The sequence below is a fragment of the Lynx rufus genome, unplaced genomic scaffold, assembly GCF_022079265.1.
Source record: "Lynx rufus isolate CCGP_SWC_20201006 ecotype Redwood Valley unplaced genomic scaffold, mLynRuf1.p SCAF_5, whole genome shotgun sequence".
NCBI classification, from domain to species: Eukaryota; Metazoa; Chordata; class Mammalia; order Carnivora; family Felidae; genus Lynx; species Lynx rufus.
Window position 1 is genome coordinate 54,090,121 of NW_025814867.1, and position 27,276 is coordinate 54,117,396.

The following is a 27,276-nucleotide window of genomic DNA, read 5'->3' on the forward strand; positions in this document are numbered from 1 at the left end:
AGTGAGTCATTCGAAGTACCAAGCCCAAAGGGGGCATGGTAGAAACCCCCAAATTTGCTGCCAACTCAGAAGTGTGGGTATCCTGGGGTCCCCGCATGTGGCTGACAATTGAAATAAGAACAGTCTAATTGGGAATGCTGTCCTCTAACTTGTGGGACCTGACACTAACTCTGGGTAGTATCAGAATTGAATTGTAGAACACCTTGTTAGTATCCGAATTGTTAGAATGCAGACATTTTTCATAATATTTTTTAACTATTAAAACTGTAGTAAAATAAATATGATATAAAATTTACCCTTTTAATCATTTTTCTTTTTTTTTTTTTTTTAATTTTTTTTTTCAACATTTTTATTTATTTTTGGGACACAGAGAGACAAAGCATGAACGGGGGAGGGGCAGAGAGAGAGGGAGACACAGAATCAGAAACAGGCTCCAGGCTCTGAGCCATCAGCCCAGAGCCCGACGCGGGGCTCGAACTCACGGACCGCGAGATCGTGACCTGGCTGAAGTCGGACGCTCAACCGACTGCGCCACCCAGGCACCCCTCATTTTTCTTTTTAAACTGTTTATTGAAATATAACATTATATAGAAAACATTAATAAATAAATACAACTTATAAGTAAACTGCTCAATCATATTTCACAAACTAAACTCACTCTTGTACCTAGCATCTGAAGAACAGAATATTTCAGCATTCCAGAAAAGAAATATGTTGAAAAGACAAGAACATTTTCATAAAATAAATATACATTAATTAAAATGAAAATGAGAGAGGTAATCATTTTCCAGTGAATATGCGTATACCCACTCTATAATATGCCTCTCCAAAATTTACATTATGGAGGACTTTCTAAGGAGTATTTGGGTTCATGTTCAAAAGCTTCTGTGGCAATATTTTAGGACATACTGAAAGTAGTCAAACAGGTTTATCATTTAAGGAGATTGTCACAAATTCAGACTCCAGGACCCTGGTGAGTGAACATTCTCAAGTCAGGAGAGTAATGAGAAAAATATTTCTTGTCCATTCTAGATATATTTCTAAAATTATGGTGCAGATATATATATAACTTACCATTTTAACCATTTTTAACTGTACCATTCGGTGGCATTAAGTATATTCACAATGCTGTGAGATAATCGCCACTGTCCATTTCCAGAACTCATTCATCCCAAACAGGAATTCTGTACTCATTAAACAAGAATGCCCCATATCCACCTCCCTCCAATGCCTGGCAACCACTATTCTCCTTTCTGTCTCAACGAACTTCCCTATTTTAGGTACCTCATATAAGTGGGATCATTCAGTAGTCTGGTTATTTCAGTTAGCATTATTTTCAAGGTTCATCCATGTTGTAGCATGCATCAAAATTCCTTTCCCTTTAAAGGCTGAATAATATTCCACTGTATGTATATACCATATTTTGTTTATCCATTCATCTGTTGATAGACATCTTTTTTTGTCCTTTTTGCTACTGTTAATAATCCTATGAATACTGATGTACAAATGTATGTACTGTTATACATTTTCATAAATCCATCCTCATGTATTTTTGTTGTATAAGTAAACTTTTGGAACATCTTATGATTTAGTGGTCAAATAAAAATTAATGCTATCATACATTTTAAAGGGTCCAATGTTTTATTATGAGCATTAATATTTGTTCATGCTGATGATTCAGGGATAAAATAATGGACAAAAACTGGAATGTAAGCAATACTACATAGGTGTATCATAAGCATATGAGAATATTTTGCTAATTATTGGACTAAACTATATAAAAGATGAAACTGCATCAATTATTTTGTGCTTAGTCTTTCTGAATGTATTTTTAGTGGTAAATACACAGCAAGTACTTATACTTAAAGATTCTGCCTTTTTCTTTAGCAATAAAAATACAATTATCCTTGGTTAATCAGAATGTTTCAAAAGGTAAAATTTCTTAATGGTAAGCAAGGAATTTAGTGCTTTAGACCTATATGCTTGCTGGACTGGCTGCTTGATGATTGCTCTCGTTCTTTGGTAATTTCCATCTCAATTTTGGCTTTGATTTTCTCCCAATCTATTTGGAGCTGCAAAAGAAGAAAAGAAGAAAAATACTGATATAGTATAACACAGTTTTGCTTAATCCAAGGTAACCAAGAGTAAACAAAAAATAGAATGATGGCTTCTAAATCACTAGAGAAAAAAGAGAGCATGAAAGACAAGTTAAGGGGCGCCTGGATGGCTCAGTTGGTTAAGCATCCGACTTCGGCGCAGGTCATGGTTTCCAGGTTCGTGGGTTCGAGCCCCACATCGGGCTCTGTGCTGACAGCTCAGAGCCTGGAGCCTGCTTCAGATTCTGTGTCTCCCTCCCTCTCTCTCCCCTTCTCCCACTCACTCTCTGTCTCTCTCTGTCTTTCAAAAATAAACAAATGTTAAAAAAAAAGAAATAATGCTTAAATAAAAAATACCTTTAAGAATAAGACCAAACAAAACAATTACCACAATTAAAAGGAAAGATTCTCATCATGATTCAAAACACCAAAATCTAGTTGTAGCTGTTGATAAAACTACATCTAAATAGTCTCATGGAGCCTTCAGATTCTGCATAGGTGCCTCAGGGACAGGGGGAGAAGGTGGACTGTTCTCCTCCAAACAAGAGGAAAAATGGACAGGGCCCTAGCCATGAGGCCATGTTTCAAATGGGTTAGCATTTTACCTTTTTTTTTTTCACTGAGGTTTCCATTAGAGCCTAGGTATGAGTAAGAATAGGGGAGCGTTTGCTTCTCCTGAGCATACTCTGAAAAAGGGACTCCTTTACAACTACTATTAAAGTAATACAGACATGGTGATGGTTTAGACAACAACAAAAAGATATTAAAGAAAGTGCAGTGCATAATCAAGGCTGGGGGACATGTAAAAACAATCACTGAAAAGTACCATTTTTATGTTTCCATTTTTTTTAATCTCTATGCCCAACGTGGGGCTCAGACTCAAAACCGGGAGATCAAGTCACATGCCCCACTGACATGGGGCCATTTTTCCAGCCATGCCTTCTACCCTGCCTTTCCCCTAAGCTGATTATACTTGCTGTTAGCTATGGACTCTGCCCTGACATCTGTGAACAATTTCTTTAGGAAAAAGCATTCTATTGTTTAGAAAAATTTGGAGATGACTACTTTAGGATGTGTGTTGTCCCAGGCAAGGTACAGAAAAATTGGGTCCTAGATTAACCTAATTCCGATTTACAATGAAATAAGCCCCAACCCCTGAGACTGAGCCAAAAGTGAATAGGTTTTTATCTTCATATAGGGGAATTGAGTGAAATAAGTAGCATTAAACCAGACTTAGGTACTACTTGCTGCCTGAGCAGATTTATTTTAAGTAACTGGGAGATAAGTTTAACCTTATCAGGGCTTTGTGCCTCTTTTATGCTGGAAGTTGATAAAGTATTGGTTCTTTTTTATTTCTGCATGGTAATTTGTGGATATTCATCTAAATTTCTGCATGGTAATTTGTGGATATTTTGGCCACTTTAAAAAAGAGATCATTCCATATACTAGTCTATAATATATAAAATGGATGAATTAAAAGAATCCCTCTCACTCATAGAAGATGAATGTCTGTGGTAAGATGCAAGTGACCGCTCACTGAAAGGCAGAGCAAATGTTAAGACTATTTGAAAGACCCATTTTTCAATCAGGCCAGAACTTGATATTTTTAAATGGCAAAACACTCTATGTCTAACAAAACATTTGCAAAGAGAAAGACAAAACTTGATAAATGCCTTGGCCTTCTTCCAGCCTTAAATTGACTTACATATGTTTCTCAGATCAATCACAATAAAACCATATATTGACCGTACACTGAGCAACTGTTGCTCTGTTGTACCAGAAGTCCATCAAGTAAATTGATGCCATCTATTCTATCACTTGCTAGAGTACAAATGAGGGAGCCAGTTGATAGTTATCCTATTGAAAATGAATGCTTCACTTTCACTTTGGCATTTATCCAGTTTTAGAACAGTGTTCTAATGCTAATTTAGTTCTTGGACTAGAATACTTTTACTAGTGGGTTTTAGATAAGGATGTACTCATCATGACAGCTTTCAAGTGACTGATCTCTACACCAAGACACATCTTTTCCTATTATAGGGTGTGTTAGTACTATTTGGCACTTCTTATTCTAGTCCCTGGTAAATTCTTCTTATTCACATAGAAGTAATTTCAAAATCATACCAAATGGCTTTCCAGAGAATACAGTGGTCATCAGACATGAATTTGCTTAATCTCCTTCTTCACACAAATTTACCTACATTTGTATTCATCTCTCTTTCCCTTCTGTCTCAGGCCGACCTCTTCACATACATCCCTGATCCCATCTTCTTCCACTCCCCTGGGACATCTGCCTTCAGTTATATTACTCACATTTTCAATTTCCTTGCTACACTGGCTGCTGCTCATCATCCTTCCCCCTCAATTCTGTCTCCCTGCAAACTACCACCCTCGTTCTTCTTCTCATTCCTGACTCTCATTTTGTCCTCAGAACACGATAATGTGACTGTGCTCCTACCACACTTCATGAGCTTTTCACTAAAGCCACCATCAAGTGTTTTCATTCCTCATCCTACATATGATTCGATTACTCATTCAATAAGTATTTAGTGCTTACTATACGCCAAGGATTGTTCTAGGTGCAAGGCTTCAGCAGTGAATTAATTGATAAAAATCACAGTCTTCATAGAAAGATAAGCAAAGACAAATAATAGTGGAAGATATAAAAATATATAAAATGTGAGAAGTGGTAAGAGTTTTGGAAACAGGGAAAGGAAATACTGAGTGCCAGGGGTGGAGTTGGGGGAAGGGGGTGTTGCATTCTTTTTTAAATTTTTTTAATGTTCATTTATTTTTGAAAGAGACGGAGACAGAGCATGAGCAGGGGAGGGGCAGAGAGAGAGAGGGAGACACAGAATTGGAAGCAGGCTCCAGGGTCTGAGCTGTCAGCACACAGCCCGACGCGGGGCTCAAACTCATGAACCATGAGATCAGGACCTGAGCTGAAGTCAGATGCTCAACCAACTGAGCCCCCCAGGCGCCCCTTTAAAAAGGCCTGACGTGGGGCTTGAACTCACAAACCGCGAGATCATGACCTGAGCTGAATGTGGGGGCTTAACTGACTGAGCCACTCAGGTGCCCCTAAAAATATATAAAATGTGAGAAGTGGTAAGAGTTTTGGAAACAGGGAAAGGAAATACTGAGTGCCAGGAGTAGAGTTGGGGGAAGGGGGTGTTGTATTTTAAACAGAGTGGTAGGAAAAGATGTCCCTGAGAATTTGACGTGAAGACCTAAAGGAGATTAGTGAGTCCATGGGAATATCTGGGGAAGAGCACACTGACAAAAGGAAGAAAAAGGTCCTGATGTAGAAGCATTCCCTAGATCTTGCTGACCAAAGTTCTTTGAAAAATCTCTGACTATATAATACCATTCTCTTCTGGTTTGTGCTCTCCTTTCTCAATGTTCTCAGTCTTTTTTTCCTCCTGTTTCTTTTCCCTAGACAACCTCTTTTTTTTTAAGTAATTTATACTTTGTTTTACTTAATTTTTAAAAAATTTATTTGAGAGAGAGAGCATGTGTGCATGTGAGTGGGGGAGAAGGGTAGAGGGTGAGGGACAGAGGAAGAGAGAGAGAATTTCAAGCAGGCTCCACTCTCAGCATGGAGGGGACGAGCCATAATCAAGAGTTGGACGCTCAACCAACTGAGCCACCCAGGTACCCCTCCCTAGGTAACCTCTTAGCTGTTAGTATTTGTATTCACCAGGATTCCAACCACAACTTTTTTATACTTTCCTAGGAGATGACATCAACTTTCATACTTTCAACTATGCCTACATGGTCATGACCATAAATTTATTTATCATGCCCTGATTCCTCTTTGTCAGTATCCTTCAACGTTCACAATTATATTTCCAATTGCCTATTAGATATCTCCATCTGGATATCCCACAGGGACTTCAAACAAAAAAAATGTATATTTTCATGTATTCAAACTCAAAAGGTCTAAAACTTGTATATTCTCACTGTTCCTTATCTAGATTAATGGCATCCCTCTCCATCTACCAGTCAACCACACCAGAAATGTTGAAGTTGTTCTCAAATGTCTTGCCTAACCAACCTAACTACCACCCCAACCATCTCCTGGTGAAACTATTATAGTAATCTCCTAACTGATCTCCTAGTCACCACCCTTACCTCTGATCCATCTTCTACACCAAAAGGTATCTTTCAAATCATTCTCTTGATTGCAAACCTCCAAGCCTTCCCATTGCCTGCATTATGAAGTCTATTCTCTTAACATGGTATTAAGACCCTCCAATGTCTGGTCCCAATCAATATTCCAACTACTCAGTACCCAGGACCCAGAGCAGTTACAAGGGACTCCTTCCCGTTCTTTCAAGACCTCACACATTTGGTCTTATTATCATATATATCCTTTAACACTGATAAAACCCTACTCAAGATAATTTTGTGGAAAACTCTTTAGTTTCCATTTATTTTGAGGAATCAGGATTTTAAAAGGGAAAAGCAATCATGTTACTTCCTTTTAATGACTTCACATATGTCTTAGCATAGAGTCCAAAATCCTTAATTTGCCCTATGAAACCCTCAAGTTAATCTCCCTTTTGTTCTTTACTGTTTCCCATTTAAGAGCTTTCTCTCTGCCTGGAACATGCCCACCCCCACTTCCTCTCCCACCCCAAATCCAGTCAGCTTCTACTATTTATTCTTTAGAGTTCAGCTCAAATATTGTTTGCCTTGCTTAGAAAGTCTTTGCTAATCCCCACCACTCTAGATCAGGTTCCCTACACATCAAGTTTTTTTTTTAATGTTTATTTATTATTTTTGAGAGAGAGAACGTGCGCGGGGAGTGAGCAGAGAGAGGGGGGAACAAAGGATCTGAAGCAGACTTCACACTGACAACAGGCAGCTTGATGTGGGGCTTGAACTTCTGAACTGCGAGATCATGATCCGAGCTGAAGTCAGATGCTTGACCAACTGAGGCACCCCCACCCATCAAGTTTTATAGAATCTTCAAGCCAATGATCACAATTGAAATTAACAACTGTATAATTAACTATAGCTTCCACTGAATACAAGCTTCATAAAGCTGGGGTCAGTGTCTGCCATATTTACTTTTCTATTTGAAATAGAAGGGGAGTACATTGTCTGCAGAAAGTACTCAATAAATATTGAATGAATAAGTAACTACCTACCAGATGAACTATCACCTACCAATATATATATAGATACATAATAGATATAGATATAGATGTAGATACCTATACATGTAGATACATATATAGATATATATGTAGATATATATGTAGAGACATATAGATAGATATGTAGAGACACATAGATAGATACATAGATATATATGTAGATACATATATAGATACATATATAGATACAGATATAGATATAGATATAGATATAGATATAGATATAGATATAGATATAGATAGATACATATATAGATATATAATCATAAGATTACAAGGCCTTAAAACCTGCAAAAGAGCTCAGGTAGTAGCTATGCCTAACGTGGTTTGTCTGACTAGAGTGCTGGCTCTTCTGCATCTTCTTCAAAATTCTATACTTTCTGAAAGTCTGTTCCCAAGTTGTTTGTTTGTTTATATTTCCACTGTTTTCTTTCTCCTAGAATAATGTTTTAAACATTTCTTGGTTCTTCTACTTTTCTTCTTGTACACAATATATTTGGTAGATTGTATATTCCTCAAGTGAATTTTATTGGCCGACTTACAAATTATTTTACAAATATTTACTGTTGTAGACCAGGTACAATGACTCTAGTTGGGATCTTAGAAGACAGTCCACCTTGTATAAATCCCAGGTTTCCATATTTTAAACTAGAAATGCCCAAATAACATTTCAGGGCTCATGAATACAAACATATATGAAACTTTTGACTTCGTATAAGCTTCCACATTATGTACTATGAACCCACCAGAATTCACTAGATATCTAGAATAACTTTCTTAGTTTTTAAAAATGCTCTCTTAACACTTAGCAAATAAAATGTTTATATAATCAAAATTTTGGCTAAGGTAGATAAATAGTGGGAAATTTTTGAGTAAAAAATAATTTTCATCTTAAAATACTGCTTTATAATTTCTAGTTAGCTTCCAAATTACATTTATGAGGAAAAAAAAGGATACTAGAATGTAGGACCATAGGGAGTCAAAGTAACCTATATAGTTTCAGGATTAAAAAAATCTCTGAAAATTTCTGCCACTCTTGTGATTGAAGTATTACATTTTGGTTGACAGTTGAATACATAGATAATAAGAAAGAAGATAAAAATGTTAAATTTTTACTATCTAAAATACAATTTTAATTATAATGATGTAATAATTATAATATAAATTATAATAATTATAAATTTGTGGGGAAGAGTTATATTTTCTATGTCCTCCAAAGCACCTAATGTGAAAATACTGAAAAATATATTGATGGCAAGGATGATGAAGAGGAAGCAGAGTAGTATGTATCTGCTTAAGTTTATGCCATAAAGTAAATTTAACATGCGTGCTCAGTTTTAACATATCATCATATTTTCAAAACCATGACAAAAAGATCAGGTGATTGGTGATTCTCTAGGGTGCTTAGCACTGTAGGGGTGATGGCTGCTGTCCTATTCTGTGGATTAGAGTGTAGTCCTCAGAGGTCCCAGGGACCCTGAGTTTGTCCCAGTAGTAGAGCAAGCTCTCATAGCCCAAACTCCTAGAGGATTCATTTTTAATAGTGAAGCTTCAAATGAAACAAATAGTCTGTGGAGCATCTGTAAAATACACCTCTTCCTACCAAGAAACAGACAACTTGTGTCTGTCCTGGATCTAGATGCTGAAGTTGCATTGCAGAACTCCAAGAATGGTTTCAAAGGCTTTACTACCTTGAGAGCTGTTCTGAAGTCCAAAACTGCAGATCATGACACTCAGTATTCTAAATATGGTGTGAGGCAATAGAAAATATATATATTGGTCGCTGCTCCCAGTTTCTGGCAAAGAACTCCTAGAACTCTTGTAGTTTCCTAAGTGATAACAGCACTAGGAACATCTTTTGTTCTAATATTTGGTCTTTGACCTCAGTTCCTGACACGAGGCTTTCTGAGTGATAGAAGCATCTTTTGTTTTAAAGAGACAACTCTGGGAGAGTCCTTGGATGGCTTCCAGATGAGGGCTGATCACCAGAAAGACCAAGTCATGATTAGAAGCTAGGAATTTTCAGTCCTGCCCCCATTCCCTTGGGAAGGAAGAAAGGTTGAAAATGGAGTTAATGGCTGATCATGCCTATGTGATGAAGCCTCGATAAAATAGCAAAGTACAGGGTTCAGAGAACTCCTGGGCTGGTGAACACATCCACACTGGGAGGGTAACACACCCTAACTCTGAAGAGACAGGAGCTCCTGAGGGTAGGACCTTCCCTGACCTTGCCCTAAGTATCTTTTCATCTGGCTGTTCATCTGTACCCTTTATCATATCCCTTAATAAACTGGTAAACATAAGTAAATGTTTCCTTAGTTCTGTGAGCCACTCTAGCAAACTAACCAAACCAGAAAGGGGGAATGGGAGCCTCTGACTTATAGCAAGTCAGTCAGAAGTACAGGTAACAACCTGGACTTGTGACTTGCATCTGAAACCTAAGGCAGGGGTTACTGGGACTGCAGATCTATAGCTGGTCAGTCAGAAGCACAGGTGATAATCTGAGCTTGTAACAGCATCTGATGAGGACTGAGGGCAATCTTGTGGGAATGAGCCCTTTACCTGTGGAATCTGATACCATCTCCAGTTAGGCAGTATCAGAGCTGAGTTAAATTGTAGGACACACAGCTGGTGTTGGAGACTGCTTGTTGGCATGAGGGGAAACCTCCACATGTTAGGTGACCAGAAGTGAAGTGTTCTGTGTGAATAGTAAAGAAGACTTACAGGTGAAAGACTCATAGCAGGGAAGAACTGTTTTTCCCTACATAAGAGGAGAAAGACTGAGTTTATCAAGTCATATGATAAATGTATAATGTTGGCTTTAGTAGAAATTGTAGGTACCTTCTTTCCTCTTCCTAAGGTTCCTCTAATTTACTCTGCCCTTTAGGACAGGTCAGAACATTCCATTTTATTCCATCTCCAAGGAGTAGCACTCCCACACAGTCTACAAGCTCCACAAAAACAGAGGCCATATCTGACTCAGCATCCAGCATAATACCTGGCCCAGAGTGAGCACTCATAAACATTTTTTTAATAAAATGAATAAAAGGCTGAGAAAATCAACTGGTTCACAGAGGTGGGAGGAAGGTTGCCCCTGTCTTGGGATTGTAAGTCTCTTGGGTCTGCATGGCTAGAGGTGAACTCTCTTTCTGTAGCCTGAGCCTAGATGGATCTAAGCAGGTAGCTACAATAGTCCTGCTCTAGGCACTTAGGCAAAATGCACATGGGCTGATACATACTGGAATGACTTTCTTCTAATTATAGTGATGAAACCTGAGATTCTGGTAGGGATTTGAGAGGCAATGGTTTAGCCTTCTTTGGTTCTAGACAGTGAAGTCTACCTGGGCTAGGCTCCACTCTAGGTGCAAACTAGCTCCCTAGAATTTTGCAAAGTGACAAAGTATCCATTTTCTGGCCAATGCCCTCTGTGCTTATATATTTCCCCTGGAGCAGAAGGGGCAGCTGGTGGAAGACAAAATTTAGGAGTTAGAAACCTTTATCCCAGCCATTTATATTGCTTATCTAAAAATATCAATTAGCACCCAACCTTAATACAAATTAAATACGAAAACAGATTTGAGTTCATCAAAACATGGCTTTAAGATTCCAGAAAAAAATCAGTAATATAATTATATAGTCAAAATAAGACTATAATATCATAAGGCAAAAAGTGATTTTGAGATTATGGTATGAATTATTCCAATTTTGTCTTATTAAGATGAATATTATATATACTTACAAAGCATATACATTATCGTAAAATACTGTATAATACTTACACCTTCTGCATACTGCAAATACCGTTTATTAGTTTCCTGTTTACCAAATGTCTCCAAAAACTTTTGCCGGTAAGCAAGAACTGTATCAACGTGTGTTTTATATTTTACAGCCAATTCAAGTGCCCTATAATGAGAAACAAAACAGATAATCAGCATTGCTTGGATTATAGTTTTGGGGTAACAGAGTGAGACAAATGGTCTATGTTGTTCCCTTTCCACTCATCCTTCAATATGGAACACCATTCCCTACCTCATCCATCTTGCAAATTCCAACTTATGCTTCAAGGTCCAGATCAAACATCATCTCTTCTCCCTGACCAGCCCTCCTTGTAGAAATAAAAGACCATTATCTTATCTGTGCTCCATGACATTTTATGCATACTATTATGACAGCACTGCTTACAGATATTATAATTATTTACGAGTCTGTTTCTTCCATAACCTGTACATTAACTGAAGGGAGATCTAGGTTTCATTTCTCTTTGGTGAGTATACCATAGTCTATGTATGGTAAATGTTCATTGAAAAATTAATTGAAACCATAGTAAAATTCAAGTGAATGAACTCCCCCCCCCCCCCCGTGTAAGTGGTTCCACTATCTTGACAATTTTTTTAAGTCTATAATTTATTCTGCTCCAGAATTTATTTATCTACAGTCTAGAATGTATTCTGGTCAATATTCAAATAAATACTGATATCCTTTATGTTATAACACAGCAAATTTAAAATACTATAAAACTAAAATTTGTGGATAATAAAAATCTGACAAAATCTTTTGCCATTTGATTCTTAGAATAAGTTAATACCCATTTAAATTTTATAATCCAATTAATATCTTTCAATGTAACTTAAGTTATTTTCAAGGTAATATTTTATTTAAATAGCAGGCAAGAACTAAGTTAATTGCTAAAATCAGTGGTACAATACCAAAGACATAAAATCTATGTATTGATAATTTCAAGGGAAATGAAAAGATTAATCTTCAGTTCTTGGCCTATTTGTGTATGTAGGTTTTGGACAGTATCTCAGCCCATGATCCTGTGCATAACTCGTATGAGTTGAGTCAGGAAAAATCCAGTATAGTATAGCTCTCCTACACTGTTCACTATAATCTTGTTTTAAAGTATGGGAAATGGCCATCATAATAGCTAAAGTATATCCTTTTTCAAGTTCCCTTGTTTTCTCATATGATATATGACTTCTGAATAGGCCAGTCATGATTTATGTATCAGAGCCAAATACTGTAAATCCGTTGTTTAGACAATACTGACTACTGACTAGATTTTTGCAACATGTGACCCTTCAGTAGGAAAATGTTTCATTTTTAGCATGCTTTGGTTTGACCTAAATAGTCACTTTAAAAAGTATTTTAGGGGTGCCTGGGTGGCTCAGTTGGTTAAACGCCCGAAACTCTCGAAAATAAATAAAAACATTTTAAAAATTAAAAAAAGAAGGATTAAAGCATCTTTACTTCTATTTCTCCTCTTTTGATACTCTATAAATTGGTTTTTGCCCTCTTGCATTTCACTTGTTTCTCTAAATTGCAGTACTTCTACATTCTTCTCTGTGTCCCTCTTTTTCTCTGAAAGACTTAAAGTCACAGAGGAATGAGGGAACTTTGTGAGGAGATTGTAATGGGTAGCAAATCCTGATCCATGGATTTAGCAATATGTACATATACTTTTATAAGAAATCATTGTGCTGAATTTTGGCATTATCATTTGTATTACACCTGACTTAAATTCATAACTTTTTATATTGTCTTAATATTTCTCTTGGTTTTCTATCAACTGTCAATTAATATACACAGCATATCTAAGATACTTAAAACAATTTTTTTTAGTGTTTATTTTTGAAGGAGAGAGCGACAGAGCATGAGCAGGGGAGGAGCAGAGAGAAAGGGAGACACTGAATTCAAAGTGGGCTCCAGGCTCCGAGGTGTCAGCACAGAGCCCGACACGGGGCTCGAACTCACCAGCCATAAAATCATGACCTGAGCCGAAGTCAGATGCTCAATGATCTGAGCCACCCAGGCGCCCCATGATGTTTTAATCCTTCTAATCCTCTCCCATATCACCCTCCATATATCCCTAAGGCTCTGACTCCAGTGTGGATGTGTGAGTGGAGACTCTGGTGAACCAGTCCTCTGGCACCTGAAAAATGCCATTTCCCATTCCTTTTTTATGACTGAACATGACTGGGGAAGGAATTTTTGATTGTACAAAACTAGAAGTATCCAAGTGGGGAATATGTAACCATTTTTCGGTTGGGACTTTTCAAAAAGAAAATTATCTCCAAAGAGATCATTGTCATGGAACATTAGTACATTTAAGTATGTATGAAGGATAAAATATAATGTCTAATACCACATTTAGATACTAGATGCTAAGTATTATCTATATTATAGTCATTATCATTATATAAAATATGTATTAATTATCTGATTGAAGAGCAATAGCTAAAGGTAAACATTCAAATTATATGTGCTATTTTAAATGTTCTCTGAAAGCATACACTGGGTAAGAAATGTTTCTTTATCACACAGAGAAGGAAATTCACTCCAAATTATATAAGGGTTATGGGAACAGCATGTCTTTAGCTTTAAAATGGTTATTTGGCAACCAAACAAATGTGACATTAGATTATGGGGCTGGAATAAATCCATGTATCCTCTCTGATTTTAAATAGAAGGAAGTTATATAAAAAGATTTTGTAACTTCAAAATATGATCTTTTACATAACTTTAATGAAGCAAAATCACTTTATATAACTGGTAGAAACAGAGAAATTGTTTTTTATTAATACATAAAGTTTCTAATGTCTATCTCTCTTAACTTCCATTTTTGAGAACAGATTACTACCAAATGTCCAAAGTGAACATCAAGTAGATGACCTGCTTACCTACAACTCTTCAAGGGCTGCAACTTATTAGGTTGCAGGTAATTTTCAAATTCAAATATGAATAACAGAAGCACAAATCAGCAAGACTGCTTCTCAAATGGAGTAAACATATTAACAAAATGAAATGTGCTCCCTTCTAAAGGATTTAAACAAATATAGAAATTCAGGGATCTTAAAAGAAGTCTAATATATTTGTCATCCGATACTTAAATTCTATCCTTCCAGTATTTTAATTAATTAATGGATCTGGGCAATGATTATTAATGGCTGCTAACATCACAAAAAGAAAGACAACCAGTCATTGTGAAAATATATTCAACACTACCTCTGTGATATGAGGTGTTCCCAAAAGGGGAAAAAAAATATTAAACCTAAATCTAATCAAGTTTCTAGATTCAACACCAATTTATGGTTAATTCAAGCGGCAAAGGAACGTGTCAAATGACACCACAGAGATGCAATCAGCAAAATCCAGATTATAGGAAACTCTAAAGGCCCAGTTTCTGTAGTGGGAAAATTATAAGAAAACATAAATAGGAAAACCTATAGATTAAAAGAAAAGAACATATCTAGGAGTCATAATGTATGGAAATTTTTTTGGATCTTGAATCAAACAAACAAACCATAAAACAAAACAAAACATTTATGAGATGATCAGAGAAATAAGAACACCGAAAGGAATTACTGTTAATTCTTTAAAGTGTGACTGTGATATTGTGGTTAGATTTTTAAAAACCTTGAGATACATACTGAAATACTTATAAATAAAGTGATATGATGACTGGGATCTGCTTATTAACAAATGGTAGGGTAGGGGTAGATAGATAAAAGTGATGAAAGACAAGTCAAACCTGAAAAAGTCAGCATGCCAATTTTATAACATAGTAACTTCAGGTGTGTATAAGCACTGCAGCCTCTTCCCTGAGAGATGAATACCTGAGAGAATGAGGAGATATACCTGATATGCCACAGCAAAGAGCAGTGTGCCCCTCACTCTCAGAAAGCAATGTGTCAAAGCCTCATGTAGAGGAGAAGGCTACTACTGAGCACTCCTCATTTCAAATCTGATGGCCTTTCTTCCTTAGCAACACAAATTTCTCATGGCTCTTCTCTCTGCCTGTCTGACTGCTTTATTCAAATCTTTCAACAGATTTCTTTTCTTTCACCCAACCCATAAACGTAGTTGATATCTTCTCACTCCACACATTTCCTGAGCAATTGTGTCCATTCTTTTTTCTTCAACTGCCCTCCACTTGGCTAATGGCTGCTAAATCTACATCTCCAGTTCAAATCTTGCTCATGAGCTCCGGGTTCATTAATCAACTATTATCACATATCTCTTCACAAAATTTCAAATCCAACATGCCTAACACTGAACTCACTATATTGCCTTCCAAACCTGCCAATATTACTACCATCATCTATTGGTAGTAATTCAATCTTAGTTATTGAATAACTCATTCAATCTGAGTTATTGAAATCAGAAAATTGGAAGACATCCTAGATTCTCTTCTTCACACCTCAACTTCTAACCGATCACAAGTTTAGCAAAGGCATAAATCTTCAATGGCAAACTACTCACAAATATAAATGTGAATAAATTCTTCTGTGATGTTAGGAAACTATTAAGTACAGTGGAAAACGTAATTTACCAAGTGGTAGATAGAAGAAACCATTAAGATCAATTGGGTTTTAGAATTGGTGAAGAACACTTTTATTACCTTTCCCAGTTATAGAGATTAATATTGATCTGGATCGCTTGATAAACAAGGCCAGCCTGAAGAAGTACCATTTCAGCCTCCTGTATGTTCCCACTAAACATTAGTATGTGAGCCACTTTTGATTCTTTAGATGGAAGATCTTTTATAGAATTGATGTACTGAACCTTATCAATCTAAAAAAAGAAAAAATATATGAAGTAGAGTAACAGAAAGGGAAGAAAAACTGCAAACATATAGGTAAGTAAACATTATTTACTTCACCAATTGCTGCATAGGCTATTTCTGCGGTAGTCATATCTCTATTAGCAACTGCCATAGCAGCTAGGCAAGCCCACATGGTTTGCTCCTAAAGTGAAATAGGAGAACAATTATTTCAACTAGAAGCAGAACTGCCTTAAAATAAACAGTGACTTAAAATATATAAAAGTTAACATTTTAATGAAAAAATTAAAAATTGTTGAGCATGGCACTGAAAAAACTAATAATTTAATAAATTAATCATGTGGAAATTTCACATGGGTACTTTGTTGAAATATATTAATAACACATAGAGAACTTCTTTTGAATACAAATTATTACAAAATTTCATTTCTAATTATCAAAGATTTATTTTTGAACTTATGATACACTTTTAAGATAATTCAAGGTTATAAACCCTCCAGTATTTCTGATGAGGTCAAAGAATGTAACTTACAAGGAGCCAGAGAAATAGTGAGGTTCTCAGACAATGCTATTACAGCAGATTTCTATCAACGACTCATTGTAAGGGAAAGCATCTAAAGGTCATTTTAAAAGTATTATTTTAAGCAATGCTAACCCATGTAAAATTAAAAAGTTCTGGGGTCAGGGGCGCCTGAGTGGCTCAGTTGGTTGAGCATCCAACTTCAGCTCATGATTTTGCAGTTTGTGAGTTCAGGTCCCACCTTGGGGTCTGTACTGACAGCTCGGAGCCTGGAACCTGCTTCAGAATCTGTGTGTCATTCTCTCTCTGACCCTCCCCCTTGTGCTCTGTCTCTCTCTATCTCTCAAAAACAAATAAAAATGTAAAAAAAAAAAAAATTAAAAAAAAAGTTCTGTGGTCAAATATGTTTGGAAAATACTGGATTCAACCAAGTGGATTCAACCAAGTGGGAAATGCTGGTCTAAAGTAGAGGTTCTAGGGGCACCTGGGTGGCTCAGTCAGTTGGGTTGAGCATACGACTTCGGCTCAGGTCATGATCTCGCAGTTCATTAGTTCAAGCCCCATGTCGGGCTCTGTGCTGACAGCTCAGAGCCTGGAGCCTGCTTCAGATTCTGTGTCTCCCTCTCTCTGCCCCTTCCCCACTTATGCTTTGTCTATCTCTCAAAAATGAACAAACTTTAAAAAAAAATTAAAGTAGAGGTTCTTAACCTTAGGTGTACAAATCATCTGAGGAATTTTAAAAATATGCCCAGGGTTCATTCCAGATCTAATAAATTAGAAGCTCTCTTGGGATAAAACTTGGGAATCTGACTTTTTAAAAAAAAAGTTCCAGAGAAGATTTCTATAATGTGCCAGTATAGAGAAACTACTCATTTAAATTATAGCTTCTTTAAGAGTAAATCACACAGCAATATCTACCCCCCTGTGTTGCTCATGTCTTCACTTATTAAAAAAAAAAAAAAAAAAAAAAAAGACATGATCTCATTTGCAATTTTCCAGCCCTTAGCTGTTACCATTTCTTTTTTTTTAATGGTTATTTATTTATTTTGAGAAAGAGAGAGAGAGATTGCGAGTGAGTGGGGAGGAGCAGAGAGAGAGGGAGAGAGAAAGAATCCCAGGCAGGTTCCCCACTGTCAGTGCAGATCCCAATGTGGGGCTCAAACTCATGAACCATGAAATCATGACCTGAGCTAAAGTCAGATGCTTAACCTACTGAGCCACCCAGGTGCCCAGCTGTTACCATTTCTTATCCTGCACAAAGATATGTGTAAATACACAATATATACACAAACATGGATCTAAAATAAAATAAAGTACCTTAACAAAACGACAAAGTCTTACACCATCTTCCCATTTTGAACTGCTTACATATTCATGGAGAATACCAGGATATGGTGATATGCTGATGTGAATCAGTGAGCCATCAGCTCTTCTTATAGTTACCTGATTTCCAACAAAACTCACAATATGGGGATTTTTACTAAATTCACTGTTGGGAAAAAGCAAAGTATAATTTATATTCTGAGAAAAATCTTTCATATACTAATTAGGGGAGTTTACACTTGACACAGATATAAAGTCTCCAAATCTCTAAAATTCACTCCCAAAAAAAGTTAACTTCAGGGAGAATGTATATGTTTAAATAAACATTTGAATCTAACTTGCTCCAGTTGGAGCAAAATATAAAAGTTTAATGCGGCAAAAATTATTATTTGGGAGCTATGCCTAAAAGCATTTGAAATAAAATTTTTTCCCTAAGTCTTAAGGTAAATTATACAAATGATTAAAAAACAGCTTCAGTTTTTGAAAGTATAAATGAATAGAAAATTAAGCTGATTCTAAGATTATTTTCTGATAATAAAAAGAGATGAACTTGAAGTAAAGTGACTAACTTCACTAGTTTAAATACTTTTAAAATGATGCTTCTCTGGTTTTGCTAAAGTTGTGAATTGAATATTAAATGAACTCAAAATAGATTTGAAAGTTAAGCTAAGTTTTGGAGTTGAGAAGTTTTGTATTCTTATTTTGTCAAGAGTGAGAGATCTTGCTATTTCCTAGAGAATTAAGGAATATACATGTATTTTCTGAAGCATATAAAATTTAAAAAAAAGTAACTCTTCAGTAACCTTATATACTTTTCTATCTTTAATATTAATATAGAAATTCAATTCTAGAGACACATAAATTCCTGAAAGTATGACAATAATTAATAATTTATGATAATCTGAAAAAGAATAAAGATTGACACGTTATGTACCACTGAAAAATCTTAAAAATGTCCATATTAAAATCACTAAACCACACTGAAAAAAAAAAACACACCTGAGTTTTTTTACATTAGGCTTTAAACATTAGGCTTGAAAATTATATTTATGTAGGGAAAATTATATCCATAGAAGGAACAAATAAATATAATAGTATTATACAACACTTTCAACTTGACCCCCAAATTTAAATCTCATCAAGCTAGCTTTAGGTGAACAATTTGGTAGAGTGAAAGGTACCTTTCAGGATTGACATTAAAGGCAAAAACATGACACTTTAGAGTTATTTACCACTATAAACAATTCCAACAGTAAATGCAGTTACCTTGCATCCCTTTCATATAACGTTTTAGGCAAAATGTCTCTGTCGACATAAACTGTATTGGGGTAGTACCACACTGTAAATCGAGTATCCTGAAGTCCACAAAGGATATTGCATGTATCACTCCATGCCAAAGTATGCACCATTGTTCCTTATTTTAAAAAGAATGTTAATGTACGATTAGTTCCACTATAATAAGTATTAAAATATTTTAAAAATCAACTGACACACAGGACCCCATCTAATTTCTGGTAGGTATGACTCTATTTTCTGATTGTATAATGGTGAAAACATTTGCAAAAATTCACTTAAAAATTTATGGGAATATTTGAATATTTTACCTAGAACCATCATGTTTTTAATTTGCAAGTCTTTCTTTCAATGCATTATTCAGAGATTAATTCAAGCAATCAAAAATTTAAATGTATTATAATTATTTTACCAAGTTTGATAATTTGTTCTTCCTTCCCAAATCGTTTCACTGAGGTGATATAGAGATCTCTATTTTTATCAATGAAGGCAATTTTTCTGTCATTGGTAAGTCCTTTTTGATCCAGAGCAATTTCCAAAATTTCATTCTAAAATTTAGAAAAAATGAAAATATTAGATTAGTTTTAGTGCTTGATATCAGATCATTTAAATTATTTAATTATAAAAATGTGTTTATTTAAAGATCAATTAAATATCACTCCCTTACTTAGAATGATAAACTGTCCCTGATAAATAATTTTAAACTACTGATTTAATTCATAAGCTAAAGCACAGTTACTTTTTTTTAATTTACAGGGGAAAGATGCCCCTTAAAACACTATAATATAATGTATATATTTTTGAAACTCTGGAAGCTGAGAAATACTTTTGTTCTCCTGTCCCACCTTTACTAAAGTGAAAGGGTGAGGCAAGTCTGAATATCACAAGAGAGATCTACTAATTACATTTATGTTCCATAACAAAATGTACTCTAAGAGCCTATATTTTAAAGATTTATAAGAATACATTTATGAAAATATCTCATGTTTTAGACACTTAAATTTTATAGATTCTCTCACATTTATTTCCTGTGAAACAGGAAACAACCTAGTGCTATAGGTATCACCATACTTACTTTATGGACAAAAAGACTGAGATGCATAGCCAGTAAGTGATTTTGCTCAGAAAAAGCTGGTAACAAGCATATTTAGAATTTAAAGTCCAGATTTCTGACTTTAAGATTAGTATTTTTGTCCACATAACAAAGTATTTCTGGCATATGACGTTAATCTATTACACTATTATACTAGCTATTGAAATGAATTTCTTTATAACTTGGAAATGGTTCAGTGTGGATTCATTTCAACTAAATCCAAGAGGGATTTATTTACTGCTTACTATGTCTTAAGACTTGCTAAGACTTTAAAAAAAATTTTTTTTTACACTTGCTAGGATTTGTTTTGTTTTTTGAAGGTGTTATGATAGTACCTTAAATGTCCATCATTTGAGCACATGTTGAATAAATTCAGATACGTCCATAAAATATTACGCTGTATGGTTGTGGGAAAAGGGTTAGGAAAACACTTCATATATTGATATAGAAAGATCACTAGAAATAGTGTTGTGTGAGAAAAGCAATGTACAGACTTGTATGTTACATTTTTGTAAAAAAGGAGTTAAAAACATATATCAAAATTGTTTGTATATGCACTAAAAATCTCTGAAAGGAAAAGGGAGTTTAATAATGGTAATTACCATTATTAAATGGAATTGGATTGACAAAAAGGGGTGTAGGAGGGAGACTTTTTCACTGTATACTTTTCTATAATTTTTCATTTCTAAACCTTTTGAATTTATGTTATTCAAATTTAAAACTAATAATTACAAAAATTAGAAAAAATATATAGTGAGGCTTCACTAGTGGCATTGAACAATAAAGTTAAAAACATCTTTAGACCCAAATATATCTCTTACTAGAATAAATAAAATGTGTTCCTTTATTTACTTTATTTAAAAAATTTTTTCGGGGCGCCTGGGTGGCGCAGTCGGTTAAGCGTCCGACTTCAGCCAGGTCACGATCTCGCGGTCCGTGAGTTCGAGCCCCGCTTCAGGCTCTGGGCTGATGGCTCCGAGCCTGGAGCCTGTTTCCGATTCTGTGTCTCCCTCTCTCTCTGCCCCTCCCCCGTTCATGCTCTGTCTCTCTCTGTCCCAAAAATAAATAAACGTTGAAAAAAAAATTAAAAAATAAATAAATAAAAATAAAAATTTTTTTCATGTTTATTTATTTTTGAGAGAAGAGAGACAGAGCATGAGTGGGGGAGGGGCAGAGAAAGAGGGAGACACAAAATCTAAAGCAGGCTTCAGGCTCTGAGCTGTCAGCACAGAACCCGAAGTAAGGCTTGAACTCACAAATTGTGAGATCATGACCTGAGCCAAAGTTGGAGGCTTAACTAACTGAGCCACCCAGATGCCCCTCCTTTGTTTATTTTAATTTTTTTAATGTCTTTATTTTATTTTGAGAGAGACAGAGTGCGAGCAGGGTAGGGGCAGAGAGAGAGGGAGACACAGAATCTGAAGGAGGCTCCAGGCTCTGAGTTGTCAGCACAGAGCCTAATGTGGGGCTTGAACTCACAGTCTGTGAGATCATGACCTGAGCTGAAGTCGGACACTTAACCGACTGAGCCACCCAGGTGCCACCGTCCTTTGTTTTTTTTAATGCTAAAAATCAGAAACCAATAAGCAATTCACAATTTGGGGTCTTTTCGTACTTCTATGGAACTTTTTTTCCAGTTTAACTACAGTGTTAAAACCTAAAGAAAATGCTGGCTAAGGAAATGAGAAAACTGCAAGATGTTTAGAAATATAAAAACATTTTCATATACTGATAGGTGCTAAAAGTTTAATCAAGATGGGACATTTTATTAAAAAGCAGTAAAGAGCCTGAAAAATAGACATGTAAGTCAGATTCTTTTATCCAATTAATTTGCAATTAGTTTTCTATTACAGAGTTTACTAGTGCTTAGTCTTTATGACATTTTTTAGGCAAAATACTCTATGTAGATGCATACCAGATTTAAATGTAAGACTAATTTCTATGTTTTATTTTCCTTAAAATGAAAACATTAAATTTAAAAAAGGAAGTAAATAGTGGCTAATTAACTTTAGAAATAGCTAATGTCCATTACCTTATGAGAAAGAAGCTTCCCGTCACCTAATGGTTTTCCAGTTGATGCCTCAAAAAGGAAGATTACTTGAAAAAAAAGTAAAGCATTAGTTAATATATTATATTAGAATTTTTATTGGTAAACTTTAATCCTAATGAGAAATTATTTAACTCTTTGGACCATACAGTATCTATCAGAATAGAAGAGCAGCAGCATTAAATTCCTACTTATTAACAGGGTCATATTTCTTAGAATACTTCTTCCTAAACATACATTCCCTAATTAGAATAGTTATTAATGGTATGGCTTCACTTCTCCACAGGATTGACCATGGAAAGTCCAAATCTAGATGTAATTTTTAATTTTCAGAACTCTGATACAGACGAATATAAGATCATAGACAATCATATTTTACAAAAGAAAAATGTGTCAAGTGCCTACTATAATACTAGGCAAGGTGTTATGCACTGTTCCGTTCCCTGTGGTCAGTATACTACTGTGGTGTAATTAGTAATTTGCCCTGTTTTTGTCCTGTGTTCCTGGCAGGAAGCTTCAACAACCCTTGGAATATCCTGAGTGACAGGAATGTCCTAGTTATGCTAATGGGGAGACTCTTGGTGGGCCCTAGACAGCTTCAGAATTTGGTGTGTGGGAGGGGGCTGGTAGTTGAGTTCAATCAATGTGGCTAATAATTTAATTAACCATGCCCATGTAATAAAATCCCATAAAAACTCAGTGTTGCTTCCTCATTGGTGACAATATTGATATACTGGGAGGGTGATGTGCCCTGACTCCATGAGAGGGCACAGGAGTTCTGTGTTCCTTCCTAGGCCTCATCCTGTGTGTATCCTTTGTAATAAAACTATAATTCTATGCATAGCACCTTCCTGATACCTGTGAGTCATTTTAGCAAATTATCCAATTTGAAGGGGTCATAGGAGTCCCTGAATTTGTAGCCAGTCAGTCAGCAAAATGGGTGGCCTGAGGACTCCCTGAGACTTGTGGCTAGTGTCCAAAGTGAGGGCAGTCTTGAGGAAAATTTTGCCTTTAAGCTTTTGAGTCTGGGTTAACTCCAGGTTATTAGTATGAGAAACTAATTGTAATACACTCAGTTAAGGTAAAAATGGAATAGTTGGTGTCTGGAAGGGTAGGATTCACTACACCAACCCTAACTCATAAAAACATGTGGCTTGGGGCACCTGGGTGGCTCAGTCAGTTAAGTGTCTGACTTTGGCTCAGGTCATGATCTCATGGTTCATGAGTTTGAGCCCCATGTCAGGCTCTGTGCTGACAGCTTAGAGCCTGGAGCTTGCTTCAGATTCTGTGTCTCCCTCTCTCTCTGCTCCTCCCCCCGCTCATGCTCTGTCTCTCTCTCTCCTTCAAAAATAAATTAAAATATTAAAAAACAAACAAACATGTGGCTTGGGAAGAGAAAGAATGAAAGAATGGGGATGAGGAATGTCTGACTCTTAGAAGCCACAAGGTCACCCATGGTATGAAACAGCAGCTACGTTGCAATTAGCTGTGAGAAGTTAAAAGTCACCTATGGAATTTGAGATGATGGATCCATCTCCTGGGGGAGTTGGCTCACTAGATGCATAAGAAAATGCAAAATAATAAGAAAAGAGAAAAATATACAGTCCCATAGTTATTATAATATCTAATAGGTAAAATGAAAGTAAGAGATGGGTCAAATATAGATTCTGGCCACTCTCAAATACAGCCTCTAGTATCAGGGCCCCCACTGAAGGAATGTGTTCGAGAAGATCCTGATTCTGGTCAGCATGAGGTACAGTCACTATCTCAAGAGCCATTTCCCAAGCCATTTCCCAAGGAGAAAGTTATGCTAAAACAAATTATAAAAAAGGCTAAAATAATTAGACAATGACAGAAAGGAACATTAGAGATAAGGCATATTAGACATAGGACCATCAAGGCCCTCATTCCAGCAGGGTCAAAAACTAAGAAATAGGGTGAATACAGCAAACATCGGTGGGGTCAAAAACCAGAGGTTGGGTGAACCAAGGGGAGTCCATGTTCATGTTGGTCTCCCAACATTGAAGGCTTTTAAACAAATCTGCTTTATTCATCCTAGTTTGGAGGAATCTGGAAAGCTGTATGGCAAAATAGCAAAGAAAAACCTCACCTCCAATTGTCTGGGGTTACTCAATTTAATCAATATATGGGTTGATGAAAAGGACCAGTTCCTTGGCTCAAAACTCTATTGGGGACCAAGGTCTTATGCACAGGAGTGGGCAAAATGGTCAGGGGCAGAACAGAGAAGTTTCTAGGACTCTTTGATATGAGAGTTCGATGCACTATGGTACCAAAACCCACTGGTGAAGTTCTAATGGGAAATACAATTAAATTGAGAGAACATAGGAAAGCAAGGGTTAATATGGTTAAGGTGAAGTCTGAATGAACATTGGAGTGTTTAAACAAGAATTATATGAAGAGGCTGTGTCTCCCTTACCTGAATGTTTAATGGGACTGGGATATATATTATGTCTGACTTGGGAATATTTCTGCTACCTAGTGTTGTAAAACTAAAACCTGTTAAGCCCTACCGGAAGTCAATTACATTGAGAGGATAGAGAAATGCAAGAACTAATGGGATTAAGTTGAATGTTTAAATGAAAAATGGTATATTGAAGAAGCTTTATGTGAAGTGGTTGTGTCTCCTTTACCCGAATATATTATAGGGATAGATAGTGCACCGAACTGGAGAAAGTTTCCCCTATCAAGTATTGCAAAACAAAAGGCATGGAAAATCTACCACTTAAACAATGTTAACAAGACATACAAAACAGAAACCAATGCCTGGATACATACAGGCCTTTAATATCAAATGGTATAGAATAGAAGCTGGAGTGCTAATAAAGATACATTCTCCGTACAGCAGTCTCATGTGGAGTATAGACCGGAGCTTATGACAAAAACCTGTGAGCACCTCCCAGTGGCAGCTACTAGAACTCTGAACTAGACAATTTCCACTTGGAGGAGCAATTACTAGCTTGCTATCAGACATTAATTGAAACTGCCTCTGAATGAAGAACATAAAATAATCTTGAAACCTGAAATATGCAGGATGTCTTGGGTGATATCAGACAAACACTCTAATGAGGAAGGCAGTGCCCAGAAGAGTTCTATAACAAAATGGAAATGGTTTGTGCAGGAGCATACCAGCAGGGGAATGCACGGAGTTACACAGCATATTCCTGAGCAGGTGGACTCTTTTCCCCAGGAATGACTCTGGAACCATGTGAAGAGCTGCAGGATTCGATCATCACTTGAACGGTGCCCTGTGAACAGCTCTCAATTGACTAACAAATAGCTGCTCGGCTGATAGACGGCAGTTTCATCATGAACACACAACATGCTGTTTGGAAGGCCACCACTCTGACTAAAAATGGTAAAACAAATGGGGTTGGCGAGCTGCACTGCATGCTGTTTACCTTTATGGTCAGGCAAAAGGGCAATGGAAGGTTAGCCTATAAAGGGGGGCGCCCTTACTGGGCATGGCCCCATGCAAAATCACTATGGGAATCTGAAGGGTGCATTAAAGTGGGCCACGTCAGTGCCCATCAGAAGAACCCCCTTCCAGCATCAGAAGATGATTAGAATCAATGAGCAGATACCCTGGTGTGCTCACTTGAGGTAGCCACTTGAGTTAATGAAGGAAGTGGACTGAAACAATGCAGGGATGGGCCAAATCTAGACATATTCCTTTTGTACCCTCTGAGGCACAAAATGACAACAAGAACTGTTTTGTCTGCCAACAAGAGAGATTTAGAGGCTGCAGATGGCTATGGGGAAGATTCCTGGAGTGGGAGGGAATCCTTGTACATAGATGGCAAGTCAGATTGATGTCTGTAGCCCTGGAGGGCTACAAGTGGGTCCTGACAGAAATAGACACTGACTCTGGGTTGTACTTTGCTGACCCAGTGGTAGATGTAAATGCTCAGAGTACTATAAAAGAAGTGGAGAAGATATTACACAGATATGGACCACTGAGTCAAATTTCTTCCGATCAAGGAAGGAACACACTTTACAGCTCATCATGTCCAACAATGGGCAGAGATATAGTTTCTGAGAGTAGTGGTTTGGTAATTAGAATTAGAATGGTCAATAAAAACAATGATTGTCTAAAATGAGAAGAGAGGGAATATAGGCATGAAGAACTAGCTTACACGCCTTCATGAGTGTGTACTCACATTCAACATGAAGTGAACAAAGAGTGTGTCCATACTAGATAAATTCCTCTACAATTTCAGTGGAAATAGAGAACAGAGGGTGAAGAGGATGCTAGTATAACTATGCAATTTTTCCCACAGTGGGAGAATATTGGTATGATACCTATACTTTTTTCTTTCTTCCCCACATCACCTCAATGTTCTTCTTAACTTGATACAGTGGTCACAGGACAAAGGATACAACTACAATTATCAGAAGCAGAGATGATTCCTAGGCTGTTTTAACCTTCATGTCTATATTTCTAAGGACCTGATGGAGTAGGTTGTGCTTTCACTCCATCTGGCAAATTTGGGGTTAAATGTGAGTGCAGCTATACTGCCTAGTGGTAGAGATAGCCCACTAGTTCTATACAAATGGAGAGAAAGAGAAATAATAGCTGAAAATAAAAGAATAACTAAATGGGCATGCAATGGGGGAATCCAATTTTATATTAATTCTTCAAAAGAGTCTCAGCGCAAAAGCTAGTATTATTTGTTTGTTTTTCCAATATAATTAACTTACAGGGTTATATGTTGTTTCAAATAAATGAAATAAATAAAAATAAATAAAAATTTAAAAGCTGATATGGTTTCATAGATCAAATACACCAGATGCTTAAGAAGGTGAAGACAACAAAAGACTCACTTCAGACCTAAACACATGTAGATTGAAAGTGAAGGGTTGGAAAAACATTTATGATGAAAATGGAAGCAAAAAGAAAGCTGGGGTAGAATACTTATATCAAACAAAATAGACTTTTAAAAAAGACTTTAACAAGAGACAAAGAGGAATATAATGATAAAGGGAACAATCAAACAAGAAGATATAACATTTGTAAATATTTATGCACCCAACGTGGAAACACCCATATATATAAAGCACCTGTTAACAGACAAGGGAATAAATCTATGGTAACACAATAATAGTAGGGGACTTTAACACCTCACTTACATTAATGGATAGATCATCCAGACAGAAA

At 36.3% G+C, this 27,276-nt stretch overlaps 1 protein-coding gene across 1 annotated transcript in view; it reads right to left on the minus strand.

The window, feature by feature from the left end:
• Positions 1-1,618: 1,618 nt before the first annotated feature.
• The window catches only part of IFT80 (intraflagellar transport 80), a 117,140-nt gene continuing 91,482 nt past the window's right edge, over positions 1,619-27,276 (minus strand). Inside the window, exons 12-19 of the mRNA XM_047100413.1 lie at positions 22,086-22,150; positions 19,373-19,508; positions 18,934-19,081; positions 17,662-17,833; positions 15,919-16,008; positions 15,663-15,835; positions 11,041-11,164; positions 1,619-2,072 (exon numbers count right to left, since the gene is read on the minus strand). Of these exons, the coding sequence (XP_046956369.1) occupies positions 1,962-2,072; positions 11,041-11,164; positions 15,663-15,835; positions 15,919-16,008; positions 17,662-17,833; positions 18,934-19,081; positions 19,373-19,508; positions 22,086-22,150 (1,019 nt within the window). The 3' untranslated portion in view covers positions 1,619-1,961. The remainder of the gene's footprint in view (positions 2,073-11,040; positions 11,165-15,662; positions 15,836-15,918; positions 16,009-17,661; positions 17,834-18,933; positions 19,082-19,372; positions 19,509-22,085; positions 22,151-27,276) is intronic.